Below are 15,351 nucleotides of genomic sequence, written 5' to 3'. Positions count from 1 at the left end.
TGGAGGAGCCAAGAAAACAGTAAATCAAGTGAAAGCCAAAATATGACACGTGCACCGACTAATGCACCCAGAAGAGGAGAAGAGGCCTCACAAGGAACAGAATAAGAACGTTTCTTTCCTAAAATTGAAAGCCTTCCAGATGGAAGCTAAGTCCGGCCTGAGGAGGGAGCCTCAGGTGAAGAAAGAGGAGGAAAAGTCCCGCAAGTTGAAGAAAATGGAGATTACCCCACAATTGACTTTTAAACTTTTGAATGGCCTCCTTTACAGACAATTGATGTTAGAACAACAAAAGAATAATGACATTGACATAACAGAAGTAACAGTGAATGCTAGTATAGAAACAACAGACTAATGCACAATCAAGATGTATTGTGGGAGCAGGAAGAGAAGAATGGAATCAGCCGAACAATCCAAAAAGACTGACAAGGTTTGAATCTCTGTTCCACCTCAATTTATAACAGAAGTAGGAGAACTGAAGTCTATCTCAATCATAAGGATCAAACCCTTATCGGAGATTGCACTCTGTGGATGGACATATCACCAAACAAAGGGACAAGTCGTTTGGGATCCGAAAGGATGTGACCTGACATTAATCAAAGAAAAAGACGAGAGGGTGCTCATCATGAATCAGATTGAACCAGTTGAAGGTGAAGAATTAATAGTTGAAATAACAAGAACAACAGTGACCGAAGGGAGTAGCATCACTGTCATTAAGGTTGATTCTACCCCTGCACATGAACAGGAAGAACCTGTGACAACAACAAGGGTGGCGGCTGCTGTGACGACCACAGTAGCTATCACTAGATGACATCGACTGCCCTTACCAAGCAGACCACCGTGCCACAAAGCAACCTGAGACATCAGTCAGGAGAGTTTTTACTGATATTTGAAACTTTCTGATAAACTCTAATGATCTACCTCAAGATAAGAACATTGAAAAAGCAACAGAATTAGATATATCAGAATCAGAACCACTCAAGGACACCACATGAGAAGAAGTAGTGAAGAAGGAGTGATACGAATGGGCTAAGTATATGGCAAACAGACACAGAATGGACAATTGTATTTTGTGAAGAAAATCACCTTTGTCTGATCTTTTAATAGTCTCTGAACCAGCATCATGTAAAAACTGTGTAAGTTGGGAAAAATGACTATTGTACCAATAGAAAGTATTCTTTCCCTTGTGTGACATAAAATGTAGGATTGTTCTGGTTAAGGACTAGGGGAAAAATTATGTTGAATGAGACCATGCTGGGAGACAATGATTGTGCTGCCTATAACATTAGAACTGAATTAAATGTACCTCAATTAGGCAGAGGTACCGTGGTTAAATTAAAATATGAATGTTTTTACAGACATCACACCGAAGGAATTGATGTAGGAAACACCACTGTAGAAGTGATACTATTTGGGTGTTGGAGAATGTGGGAGTTTGTAAAAGTAATGATAAAGGGTTGATTATGAATAGAAAAGGGTTGTGTGGTCACATAACTCAGGTTGCGCCATCTCTTACTATGTTGAAAAATCAAGACAGAGTTATTGCTGATAGTTTATGGATGTGTGGAAAACACTAACTGTTGAATGTATTGTCTGATGGATGGATTGGTCCTTGTGCCTTAGTTAGAGCAATTAAATAGGTTACTATTATTGAATCACTCCATGATGACTATGTTAAACCTAGAGTTAAAGTGGTTTATGATAAGGATCCTGAGGTATACCTTAATGCAATTGGACTGCTTAGAGGTCTACCTAGGGATTTCAAGGCCAGAGATGAGGTTAAATCAGGATTTGAATCTATATTTTTGTGGATAACACCAAATAAGAACTTAGAGTGGATTAATTATATATGCTATAACCAACAGGGATTCATTAACTATACTTAATTGGCTCTTAGTGGAGAAGGGTGGAGTTTGTGTCATGTTTGGGGATGACTGTTGCACCTTTATTCTCAATAATGCTATGGCCAAACTCAAAGGATTATGAGCAGAAGTAAAGGCTAATTCTGGTTTAGACTCTCATGTTTGGGATTGGTTGGACCTAGTGTTAGGAAAGTGGGGAGCCATGTTTGCTAGGATGGCCATCATTTTGGGAGGAGGGTTATTGGCTCTGGGTATTGTATTTTGTTATGTTATACCCCTGCTAAAGTCAATTGTGGTTTAGACAACAGTTAAACAGATGTCTGTAAGGAGAGAGGGGTGGTCATGCGTGTCATGGTTTCCATGTATATGTTAAATTACCCAGTTCAGATTAATGTTTACTCATACATGTCCACAAAAAGTGTAATTTGCGTCACAATTTCAAGTGGTGTACAAAAATTCATGAGGATGGTCATTATCATCACCTAGAACCTTTTTTCTGTCAAAGTGTCAAAGAGGAGATTGTCTTATATGTAAGGATGAGGACTGTGGTCTTATGTAAAGGGGTTTTAGCATATCTATTTTGCCTAATGCTTTGTGTTCTTTGTAACCTCAGGCAGGGATTCATACTACATGTTCATTGCTTCATCAAAATATAATGGTTGATTATTAGTATTTTTTATTTTAACTAGATCTTTCATTCCTATTTTATGTTATTAATTGGAGATGTTTGGTCTAGTTGGGTTTTGTAAGAATATTATGTTTCAATTGGATCTTTTCTTCCTGTCTGTGTTTATGTATTGGAGATGTTTGGTACAAGTGATTTGTAAGCTTTATTTTGATAATGTTTTAGTCAATTGTTGGTATTGATATCTACTCTCTATATGTCATTTTTAATATGGTTTTTGAGGTTATTTACCCTCAAGAGGAGGGATTATGTAGGAGTAAGTGACATATGTAGGTAGATATCACACTATTAAACAATAGATAGGTAAATAGTATAAGAAGGCAGATGTGAGTGTGTTTGCCATTCTGGTAAATACAGGAAACCGAAGATTGGCAGATGGTGTGGTGGTAGCGAACCACATGTTGACATAGATCATGAGACCGTGGTAATGGAAAACTACTGGGGGACGTTCTGACCCTCTGACCCTTGTAGATTCTCCATTATGCTGTCAGACAGATAGGCGCTTAAAGAAATTGGACACTAGACACACAGTCTGCTGATTCTTTAAAGAGATACACATGTCAGAGAAATATGTGTTTAGGGCACTTAGACCCACTAGAAATATAGTCTACTCATTCCACTAGAAAAGCATACATACCAGAGAAATATGCCTGAGATGGCTGGACACTAATGAACAAGAAACACATAGTCTGCTGATTCCATTTGAGTGAAACTGACCAGACACATAGACGCCTATAAGCAATTGGATGCCCTAGAGAGGGGGGGGGGGCACAAAGAGTGCATTGATTTAGTGGTAAAGGGAGGGTCCGGCCACCATTATAAACTGATTGAAGGCAGATGGTGGGGAATGACGTCATAGGGGACGGACAATACTATGTGGGTATAAATATAAAGGACTGGACTTCTGAGGGGGGGGTTCCGCGGTGTGGGTTCCGCGGGGTGGGTTCCGCGGGGTGGGTTCCGCGGACATTCCAGATGGCTGTACAATTGTAATAAAGAGCATGATTGAATTTACAAGTTCTGATAAAGCGTTATATTTCTGAGATGATTTTCCACGACAGCTATAGGATAGGTTCAACACATCTGCAACCTGGTCTATCAAACCAGTGGTGGCCTTTGGTGGTATGACTTACATATAAAGACCTTGTGTCCAACTGCATCACATATACTGTGGGTCTTGTATGAAAATGTATGCACTCACTACTGTAAGTTGCTCTGGATAAGGGCATCAACTAAATTACAAATGCTTATCTTAACAGATATGATTTCCTTCAATTTCTCCCCCCCCCAGAGGTGGCAAAACTGGCTTTGTGAGGCAAGTTCACCGAGAAAAGCAGCGACCATACATACGGGTGAATTTTAACATGAGAATGTTGCAATGAGATAAATCAGGATCACACTAGGAGTGATTTGTGAAGTACACTGGAAACACAAAAGTAATCAAGTTAGGCCACTCCTTAAGCACAAGCTTCCAAATGGAAGTGAACCAATACATTCATCGGGAGGTTTCTAATCATCGTGTAATAGAGATTCCTTTTAAAGCATATGAATCATTCCCGGTGTTTGGGAGGGTGGTAGATTCAGGGGACATCACAGCAGCCATTTTACTGTGACTCCTTCCTTCTCAATGAAGCAGGAGGAGACTGAGGTAAAGTAGAAGACTTGGCACTGAAAAAGAAAACACCACAAAAATACATTTCTTTATACACTAATAACAATCTGCCCAGCATTTTTTTTTGTTGACAAAACCAATGTGGACCTGTGGAGCACAAACTGGATAAATCTGTTGGACTTTGACATATTTCATCACTGAACAGCTACCACAACATGTCAGCTTGAAGCCAAGTTGGAGATCATGCTCACCATTCCAAATAAACATTATTCTGCTAATTAATTCTCAAATCACCCATCTTTCCTTGTTATCTCAAATTAAATAAAAATGTATGCTCATAAACGCTGTCTGAGTTTAGTGGCCACATTTCCTGAGTAGCCACCGAGAGCTGTAACCCAAAAACTCTAGTGACTATTTCTAGATGACCAGGTGGCCAAGCGCCTCACAAAACCACCAGCTTTGCCCAATGCCCACCACCTGAACGACTTCCCCGGCAAGTAGCCTAGCAGTTAAGAGCGTTGGGCCAGTAACCACCAGCTATATTGCTCATTCTGTGCGTGATTTCCTGCAAGCCAGGAATGTCAGTGTTCTGCCACAGCAAGCAAAGAGCCCGGATCTCAATCCCATTGAGCACGTCTGGGACCTCTAATGTTGGACTGTAATAGACTATAGTCTCTTCCTTGAATGATATTGTTATCCACATAGCTCGTCATAAAAAACAACATTTTTATAACATTAAAAGAATCTGCTGATACTTACCAAGTACACCTACAACACTGCCTATTTTCCCAGCATTGTCTGTAAATAAACAAACACAGAAGGAAGGTGACATGCATTTGCAGTGAAGCTGAAATCACCGAAATACAGCATGAAATCAAAGAGAATATCATATAGCTACAACAAAAAGATGAATAGCAACTGGGTGATCACTTACTGTTGGGGTCTGGGGTTGTATGAGTGGCGTCTGGTACACAAAAAAGTGATAGAGAACACACAGATTTAACAATTACTAATACAGCATACGGATGTTGGCCAAAACAAAAATGTAGTGAAAGAATGAGGTGGTGTTAGTGGCATGGCATGCTAGAGAACAAACTGGTGTTGCATTTCAACACTTTATTTCCGTGTTACATATATTCAGATCACAATCAAATCTTTGTTTCAGGTGAAGGAGAGTCTGATGGAGAAAAGCCACCATAAACTACCACTGGATGCCCTCCAGATTCCATTTGAATGTATAATTCAAGTGTCAATGGAAGTTTAGACAAATAACTAGGGGAATTTAGTGAGCATACCTCACAGAACCAATGATGATTCTTCACCTCAGCCAGAGACTGACATTAACTTGGTGTTAAGGTCATTCAAAAGCCTCAGACTATTACCACAAAGGATCAAAGGTTAGGCTAATACAATGAGTTAAGGTGACAAAGTGTTGGCATACTATCTTCTCTCTATCAACACTAAAACAAATATGTGAAGGTTATTCAGCTGTACAACAGGCACTCTCTGATCAAATCAAACGTTGTCGCATGCGCCGAATACAACAGGTGTAGTAGACCTTAGTGAAATGCTTACAGGCTCTAACCAATAGCATGTAAAGTTCTGACCCACTGGAATTGTGATAGTGAATTATAAGTGAAATAATCTGTCTGTAAACAATTGTTGGAAAAAAATTGTGCCATGCACAAAGTAGATGTCTTAACCGACTGGCCAAAACTATAGTTTGTTAACAAGAAATGTGTGCAGTGGTTGAAGAAAGCGTTTAAATGACTCCAACCTAAGTGTATGTAAACTTCCGACTTCAACTGTAATTAGGCCACTAACTATTCTTAAAGTGTAAAGAGGGAAAATAAACACCAGAGGTTGCTATGCACAGGCATGCATATGGAGAAAAATAACAATTAGCATGAACATTAACACATGTACCATCTTTTCTTATCAAAAACACCTCAATGTGTGTATATGAGTAGAGGTCAATTCCATTAAAAAAGACAGTTTGCCGACACATTGGTATTCTGGTCATAAACACCAAATGATGCAAAATATGAGCTAAAATATTAGGCTAAACTGTGTAAAATAACAAACACTGAAATCAGTCTTACCTTTGCATGTTGGGTAAGGAGCTGACCAGCCTTCTATTTCACAGGTCAGACTGTCTTGTCCCACCATCTCATATCCAGCGTTACACCCATACGTCACAAAAGACTTGTACGTATAGGGGGGACGGCCTGCAATCCGAAAGCCATTCTCAACAACAGGAGGAGGACATGAGACCTCTGCAGACGTAAACAAAGAGGTGTCATTAGCTGCTGTTTTGAGGTGAACAACATGACAAAAGTATATTATTTATTGGTTTTAGACTACTTGAAGCAATAAACAATGTTGTTATAATCACACATTTATGAATAATGCAACTAATCATTATCATTAAATAGGGTAGATTCTATTGAAACCCACTTCCTCTGAGCTCAATGTTGCATCATGGTTTTTAGATTAGGCCTACACATTAAACATGCTTTAGACTGCTTGCTTAGCCTGTCTCATGCACATCTGTGATCATGTTTGATTTTATTAAGCTAGATACTGTGATATTTACACATTTATCTTTCAGAGGTCATCTGGATTATGATTGTGTGGTGGAGGAAAAAAGTAAAGTTTATCAGTGTAAGCAACATGTGTCAAACTCATTCCATGGGGGGCTGAATGTCTGTGGGTTCTCCTCCCTTGTACTTGATTGATGAATTAAGGTCACTAGTTAGCAAGGAACTCCCCCTCATCTGCGCTTCTTAATTGAAAGGAGAAACCAGTAGACACTAGGCCCTCCATGGAATGAGTTTGACACCCCTGGTGTAAGCAGTTCATTATTGTTTTGTTAACAATCATACTTAGAAACGGGAAAAAAGGAAAGCTTTCAACATACTTTTACACTCAGGTGGAGCTGGCTGGAATTCTCCATTCTCACGGCAGGTTATGGATTTAGTTCCAACCAGAGTGTAATCCTTCTCACAGTCATATTGCACTACACTTCCATAGTCATACGTATCTTCAGGTGGGACAACAGGCCCACCGTTGACAATGTTTGGGGGCTTTCCACACTTCATCACTGCAGATTAGAGCACAACAGCAGTTATGAAGAGATGATTCAGGCACATGCACAGAACTGTTAATGTTATTTTCACTTGACATGCTCCTTCAGATTACCAACCTTCACATACTGGAAGTCTGCCATCCCAGCCTCCATCCATACAGGTCCTTACACCGCTGCCCACAAGCATATAGCTGAAATGTAGAAAGATTAGACAATACGAGACAGTTTTTAGAACTTTGCTTTCAGGTTAGTAAGGGTTACAACAGAGACAGTTCTGATCAAAATAGTAATGACAGATAATACGCCTAAAATTGAAAGACTTTGTTTAGCTTTTAGGGAGTGGAAGTTTGATTAAGGCATATTTGGAAAAATCATTAAATTAGGCCAACAAATGGACAGCTTTGTGAAAATGTTGACATGTTAAATCTAAAAAATTAAAATGTAATTACATCTAGGACTCAAGAAAGCACTGACCCAGTGTTACAGGTAGCAACTGCCTTGTCTCCAAACAAGATCCCCTCAGAGAGATTAAACCGGCCGTTCATCACTTCTCCTGGGGTGCCACACGACTTCCCTGAAACAACCAGAGAGAAAACCAGTCAGACTTTCAAAATGACAGAGTGAGAAAGAGTTGAATGTTAGCACAAAACAGGTCTGAATTCCAGGCTAGTATTTCAATTAGATTTAAGGATGGGCAATGAATATATCAAGTGGGTAAGTAAAAACAGGAAATATTTACAAGAATATGGCACAACTTTTCAGAACAAAAATAAATAGACAATTATATTACTTTCGCATGTCAGTTTCACTTCACTCCACACGCCAGCAGTACAGGTGACTGAAGGAGACGGTCCTGTACTGGCATATCCAATTGCACACTGAAACGTGACTTTTGCGCCATCTACAAATGTCTCTTGCGTGATGAAGGCATCTGACAAAACCATGTTTGGCCCTCCTATGGGTTTGGTGCAGTTTTTAGCTGAAAGAGGTAGAGACAAAATTGAGTTAATGTTAATGACCAAGGTGAACAAATGTATGAGACAACAGTCTTACTACACCGCTCGTGTCGCGCGTGCTGCAAAATAAAATTTAGAAATCTATATTATTCAATTATTATGCTCGCGTCAACGAGCATCTGCTTTGCCAAGGGCTAAAATAGAAGTCAGTTTTATTTGTGACGCAGATCGCTCTGCAAATCCTGCATCTCCCATCGGTTTATAGAAGCAGATGGCACGTGCCATCTCCTCATTGGTTATACCCACGTGGGTGACTGAAAGACGAACGAGGTCAGTGGCGGTAATGCACCGAATTTATTAAAGTTGCCAATCGCAATATAAAGTCAAGGGAAGAAAAAGCCTGGAAGGAGGAGAGATGACTAGAAACTAGTCGGTTGACCGTTTTCTGTGTGGATTAATTGGCGGAGTAGAGGACCTTGTTCATTTCAGTTAAAATAACAACTAAATGTTTAAATCCCAGGACAAATTAGCTAGCAACAGCAAGCTAGCTAAATGGGACAAATTTGCTAGCAAGTGCAAGCTAGTCATCTAAATTGCCATAAATATTTAATGCTTTTTGACCTGTCCCCAAATGAATATAATTGGTTCAGTTTGTTTTGATATATTTTAACCTGCGCGTCGTGATCACGGGGGGGGGCAAAATACATTTATCCACGATGGCGCACGCGTGCAGCCGGATTGGATTCCGTGATAGGTCAGTTAGAATTACACCCTGATGAAGACAGCTTGGCTGTCGAAACGTTGGACATTACATTTTTGCATCTGAGCTCCTGGAGTGTGCGGTTCTCCTTTGTTTACAAGGTCAGTTAGGATCACTTTATTTTAAGAATGTGAAGTGTCAGAATAATAGGAGGGAGAATGATGCATTTCAGCTATTATTTCTTTCATCACATTCCCAGTGGGTCAAAAGTTTATATACACTCAATTAGTATTTGGTAGCATTGCCTTTAAATTGTTTAACTTGGGTCAAACGAGTCAGGTAGCCTTCCACAATAAATTGGGTGAATTTTGGCTCATTCCTCCTGACAGAACTGGTGGAACAAAGTCAGGTTTGTAGGCCTCCTTGCTCGCACACGCTTTTTCAGTTCTGCCCACACATTTTCTATGGGATTGAGGTCAGGGCTTTGTGATGGCCACTCCAATACCTTGACTTTGTTGTCCTTAAGCCATTTTGCCACAACATTGGAAGTATGCTTGGGTTTATTGTCCATTTGGAAGACCCATTTGCGACCAAGCTTTAACTTCCTTTACTGATGTCTTGAGATGTTGCTTCAATATATCCACATAATTTTCCTCCTCATGATGCCATCTATTTTGTGAAGTTCACCAGTCCCTCCTGCAGCAAGCACCCCCACAACATGATGCTCCCACCCCCGTGCTTCACGGTTGGGATAGTGTTCTTTGGCTTGCAAGCCTCCCCCTGTTTCCTCCAAACATAACGATGGTCATTATGGCCAAACAGTTCTATTTTTGTTTCATCAGACCAGAGGACATTTCTCCAAAAAGTACAATCTTTGTCCCCATGTCCCCTTCTTTTTTTTTTAATGGCGGTTTTGGAGCAGTGGCTTCTTCCTTGCAAAGCAGCCTTTTAGGTTATGTCAGTATAGGACTCGTTTTACTGTGGATATAGATAATTTTGTACCTGTTTCCACCGGCATCTTCACAAGGTCCTTTGCTGTTCTGGGATTGATTTGCACCAAAGTACAATCATCTATAGGACACAGAAGTCGTCTCCTTCCTGAGCGGTATGACAGCTCCGTGGCCATGGTGTTTATACTTGCGTACTATTGTTTGTACAGATGAACGTGGTACCTTCAGGCGTTTGGAAATTGCTCCCAAGGATGAACCAGACTTGTGGTCTACATTTTTATTCTTTCTGAGGTCTTGGCTGATTTATTTTGATTTTCCCATGATGTCAAGCAAAGAGGCACTGAGTTTGAAGGTATGCCTTGAAATACATCCACAGGTACACCTCCAATTGACTCAAATGATGTCAATTAGCCTATCAGAAGCTTCTAAAGCCATGACACAATTTTCTGGAATTTTCCAAGCTGTTTAAAGGCACAGTCAACTTAGTGCATGTAAAGTTTTGACCCACTGGAATTGTGATAGTGAATTATAAGTGAAATAATCTGTCTGTAAACAATTGTTGGGAAAAATTGTGCCATGCACAAAGTAGATGTCTTAACCGACTGGCCAAAACTATAGTTTGTTAACAAGAAATGTGTGGAGTGGTTGAAGAAAAGCATTTAAATGACTCCAACCTAAGTGTATGTAAACTACCGACTTCAACTGTAATTAGGCCACTAACTATTCTTGTCCGGTCTGTCATAACACTTTACTGTTATGATCTCTTAAATGCTTTAATCAGCCAGTGTGGTCCAAGGAGTAGAATGGTGTTGGACCATCACAAATAAAGTGTAAAAAGGGAAAATAAACACCAGAGGTTGCTATGCACAGGCATGCATATGGAGAAAAATAACAATTAGCATGAACATTAACACATGTACCATCTTTTCTTATCAAAAACACCTCAATGTGTGTATATGAGTAGAGGTCAATTCCATTAAAAAAGACAGTTTGCCGACACATTGGTATTCTGGTCATAAACACCAAATGATGCAAAATATGAGCTAAAATATTAGGCTAAACTGTGTAAAATAACAAACACTGAAATCAGTCTTACCTTTGCATGTTGGGTAAGGAGCTGACCAGCCTTCTATTTCACAGGTCAGACTGTCTTGTCCCACCATCTCATATCCAGCGTTACACCCATACGTCACAAAAGACTTGTACGTATAGGGGGGACGGCCTGCAATCCGAACGCCATTCTCAACAACAGGAGGAGGACATGAGACCTCTGCAGACGTAAACAAAGAGGTGTCATTAGCTGCTGTTTTGAGGTGAACAACATGACAAAAGTATATTATTTATTGGTTTTAGACTACTTGAAGCAATAAACAATGTTGTTATAATCACACATTTATGAATAATGCAACTAATCATTATCAAATAAATAGGGTAGATTCTATTGAAACCCACTTCCTCTGAGCTCAATGTTGCATCATGGTTTTTAGATTAGGCCTACACATTAAACATGCTTTAGACTGCTTGCTTAGCCTGTCTCATGCACATCTGTGATCATGTTTGATTTTATTAAGCTAGATACTGTGATATTTACACATTTATCTTTCAGAGGTCATCTGGATTATGATTGTGTGGTGGAGGAAAAAAGTAAAGTTTATCAGTGTAAGCAACATGTGTCAAACTCATTCCATGGGGGGCTGAATGTCTGTGGGTTCTCCTCCCTTGTACTTGATTGATGAATTAAGGTCACTAGTTAGCAAGGAACTCCCCCTCATCTGCGCTTCTTAATTGAAAGGAGAAACCAGTAGACACTAGGCCCTCCATGGAATGAGTTTGACACCCCTGGTGTAAGCAGTTCATTATTGTTTTGTTAACAATCATACTTAGAAACGGGAAAAAAGGAAAGCTTTCAACATACTTTTACACTCAGGTGGAGCTGGCTGGAATTCTCCATTCTCACGGCAGGTTATGGATTTAGTTCCAACCAGAGTGTAATCCTTCTCACAGTCATATTGCACTACACTTCCATAGTCATACGCATCTTCAGGTGGGACAACAGGCCCACCGTTGACAATGTTTGGGGGCTTTCCACACTTCATCACTGCAGATTAGAGCACAACAGCAGTTATGAAGAGATGATTCAGGCACATGCACAGAACTGTTAATGTTATTTTCACTTGACATGCTCCTTCAGATTACCAACCTTCACATACTGGAAGTCTGCCATCCCAGCCTCCATCCATACAGGTCCTTACACCGCTGCCCACAAGCATATAGCTGAAATGTAGAAAGATTAGACAATACGAGACAGTTTTTAGAACTTTGCTTTCAGGTTAGTAAGGGTTACAACAGAGACAGTTCTGATCAAAATAGTAATGACAGATAATACGCCTAAAATTGAAAGACTTTGTTTAGCTTTTAGGGAGTGGAAGTTTGATTAAGGCATATTTGGAAAAATCATTAAATTAGGCCAACAAATGGACAGCTTTGTGAAAATGTTGACATGTTAAATCTAAAAAATTAAAATGTAATTACATCTAGGACTCAAGAAAGCACTGACCCAGTGTTACAGGTAGCAACTGCCTTGTCTCCAAACAAGATCCCCTCAGAGAGATTAAACCGGCCGTTCATCACTTCTCCTGGGGTGCCACACGACTTCCCTGAAACAACCAGAGAGAAAACCAGTCAGACTTTCAAAATGACAGAGTGAGAAAGAGTTGAATGTTAGCACAAAACAGGTCTGAATTCCAGGCTAGTATTTCAATTAGATTTAAGGATGGGCAATGAATATATCAAGTGGGTAAGTAAAAACAGGAAATATTTACAAGAATATGGCACAACTTTTCAGAACAAAAATAAATAGACAATTATATTACTTTCGCATGTCAGTTTCACTTCACTCCACACGCCAGCAGTACAAGTGACTGAAGGAGACGGTCCTGTACTGGCATATCCAATTGCACACTGAAACGTGACTTTTGCACCATCTACAAATGTCTCTTGCGTGATGAAGGCATCTGACAAAACCATGTTTGGCCCTCCTATGGGTTTGGTGCAGTTTTCAGCTGAAATAGTTGGAGACAAAATTGATTTAATGTTAATGACCAAGGTGAACAAATGTATGAGACAACACTTTGAATTCAACCCACAAACTGTAGTAGTGTAAGCAGCAAAGTACCATCTGTAGAAAGAGATGCAAAGACATAGGATTCTGATTCTATACAAAAAATGACCCCACCTTGAACAGTGAGAACAATCAAGGCCAGCTGGACCATCCATATCGTCAAGGACCAACAGACGTTAGAGGGCTGCATGACGTCTTTTCTGTAACAAGCAGCACACAATTTCCTGGTTTGCTTGTTCTGTACTGTAACGTTTTGCCAGATACCCACCTAAGCGGATCAACTTCTCACAATATCCACTGGCCGACTTAACTCAACGATTTATAATGGAGCTGAGCAGCGACTAGTGTGCCGATAGGAGAGCTCTGGCATCACAAAATGAAATTATCAAAAACGACAGATTTCAGCACCCAAATAATAGCATGCATGATTATATGTGACGTCGGGAGTTTCAGTCCACCCACATTAGTCGCCACTCAACTCAATTTTAAATTGTAGCGTTTGATCGGCTAGCTAAATATCCACTTGCCTTAAATCACACTGTTGACAAGGAAATACACATATCACTCACAATAAGGTTAGCTAGCTTCGTTACTGGACTCTGGGACCTAGCTAGCCCAAGAATGTACCCATAAGGAGCCTACAGTAATTCCTTAAAGCCTTTACTGCTTAAAGGAGTAGTTCGCTATTTTAAAGCTTGATGTTAAATGATTCCTCACCCTGAAAGTAGTCCATGGGCCAGGAGAAACTAATCCATGGTTTAGTTCTTTATACAGCCATTACAAACTTCAGCCAACCCTAGATAAAAATCAATGGAAGTGATGGGGGCATGTTGTGTTATGACCAAATCACCTTTTAAAAAGGTCCATCAAACAAAATTTAGAGAGTTGACATTGTTCTCATGATCACTTCTATTGATTTTAACTAGCAGTTGCTAAAGTTTGTAATGGTGGTTTAAATACAATTGTACCATGAATTACAGTTTCTCCTGGTCCATAGACATTTTCGCAGGGTAAGGAACCATCTAACAGTTGTAAAATGGTGAACTAGCCAAGGACTATGCATGTTATTTTCAGAAAGGCCAAATACTACATCAAAATGTGAACCGATTCTAAACTGCGATAACGTTACGGTGCTAAAAACAAAGACCTTTACTTTCATATCACAAAAGCAAAATATACACTTAGTTTTAACTGGCTTTATTGCAGCCGACAGCATTTTATTCAGTTACAACACAGGCGTTAGGAGAATGCTAGAACGATAATTATCCTTTTTTGTAAACACATGCTGTTAAATGGAGATATGGTCGCGTAGGAACTCTGACCCTATTAAAAGGTGTGTAGTAATTGAACCTTTTTATTATTTCTAGCTGACATGAAAGATAGTTCAGACTGGTCTCAGACTAGACGTAATAGTATAATCAACGACACTCAAATTAGTATGATGTTACGATTGGTATGGTTACATAAGATAGGTTCTTAAGGCAAGCGTGTTGCGTGTTCGAATCTCATCATGGACAACTTTAGCAGCTTCGCAACTACTTAGTATGTTGGATAACCCTTCCCCTAACCCCGAGAGCTAGCTAACACTAACATTAACCACCTAACTAACGTTAGCCACAACAATGGGAATTCGTAACATATGTTTCGCAAAAAATACTGTACCAATTGCAAATGAGTAACATATTGTACGAAACGGATGATGGACGTTCACAATGTAATATATACCATAAGAAAAGTAACAATACTAAAGAGACTGTCGTAGATTTATGTAAAGAATCATATGAAATCCCCACATTGGATAGCTACGTTCCTTATGTTTTAAACGCGGTACAGCAAATGGTCACGAGCGTCTGGGAAGATACCACATACTGTACTGTCTTTGAAGATACCCTAATCAAAAAGCAATAAAGGTAGGTCGCGTCTATGAATGGGGAAGGACCACCTAGTTAACTAGAAAGCCGGGAAAATTGTAGCTGGATCGTCCAGTTACCGTGTTTGCGTACATGGCACTTTCTAGAATAATTTACAATAATTATCAGCGTTATTTGGAAAAATCTTACCTTACTGTTCAAATGGTCTGTAGGCTTTCTTCACCTAGAAATTATGTCTGCCTTGCTAGGAACTTGACGTTTGTGTTTCACCTGTGTTTTAGGGCAGTGCCCCTCCCTTTCAGGTAGGGCAAGGGGCCGTGTCCTTAATAAAGGCCCAGTAATCAAGCAATTTATTTTTTATATATATATACATTTCTATTGGAACCTTTATTTAACTAGGCAAGTCAGTTAAAAACAAATTATTATTTTACAATGAAGGCCAAATCCGGACAACGCTGGGCCAATTGTGCACCGCCCTAGGGGACTCCTAATCATGGCCGGATGTGATG

General features: G+C 39.8%; 1 protein-coding gene across 4 annotated transcripts in view; it reads right to left on the bottom strand.

Annotated features, from left to right (window-relative positions):
* LOC129829815 (C4b-binding protein alpha chain-like) overlaps positions 1–15,127 on the bottom strand; it is a 63,254-nt gene extending 48,127 nt beyond the window's left edge. For 3 of the 4 annotated variants that reach the window (XM_055891751.1, XM_055891754.1, XM_055891753.1), the window contains exons 1-12: positions 15,032–15,127; positions 13,086–13,171; positions 12,724–12,912; positions 12,408–12,507; positions 12,051–12,124; positions 11,766–11,948; positions 10,947–11,120; positions 8,035–8,223; positions 7,719–7,818; positions 7,362–7,435; positions 7,077–7,259; positions 6,259–6,432 (exon numbers count right to left, since the gene is read on the bottom strand). In XM_055891751.1, coding sequence (XP_055747726.1) covers positions 6,259–6,432; positions 7,077–7,259; positions 7,362–7,435; positions 7,719–7,818; positions 8,035–8,223; positions 10,947–11,120; positions 11,766–11,948; positions 12,051–12,124; positions 12,408–12,507; positions 12,724–12,912; positions 13,086–13,161 — 1,516 coding nt within the window. In that variant the 5' untranslated portion in view covers positions 13,162–13,171; positions 15,032–15,127. The remainder of the gene's footprint in view (positions 1–6,258; positions 6,433–7,076; positions 7,260–7,361; positions 7,436–7,718; positions 7,819–8,034; positions 8,224–10,946; positions 11,121–11,765; positions 11,949–12,050; positions 12,125–12,407; positions 12,508–12,723; positions 12,913–13,085; positions 13,172–15,031) is intronic. The other variant, XM_055891752.1, reaches the window with a different exon arrangement.
* Positions 15,128–15,351: the final 224 nt, after the last annotated feature.

Source organism: Salvelinus fontinalis, chromosome 31, assembly GCF_029448725.1.
Source record: "Salvelinus fontinalis isolate EN_2023a chromosome 31, ASM2944872v1, whole genome shotgun sequence".
In the NCBI taxonomy this organism is placed as follows: Eukaryota; Metazoa; Chordata; class Actinopteri; order Salmoniformes; family Salmonidae; genus Salvelinus; species Salvelinus fontinalis.
The sequence above is the reverse complement of the archived record's forward strand: the minus strand, read 5'-3'. Positions and strand labels throughout refer to the sequence as shown.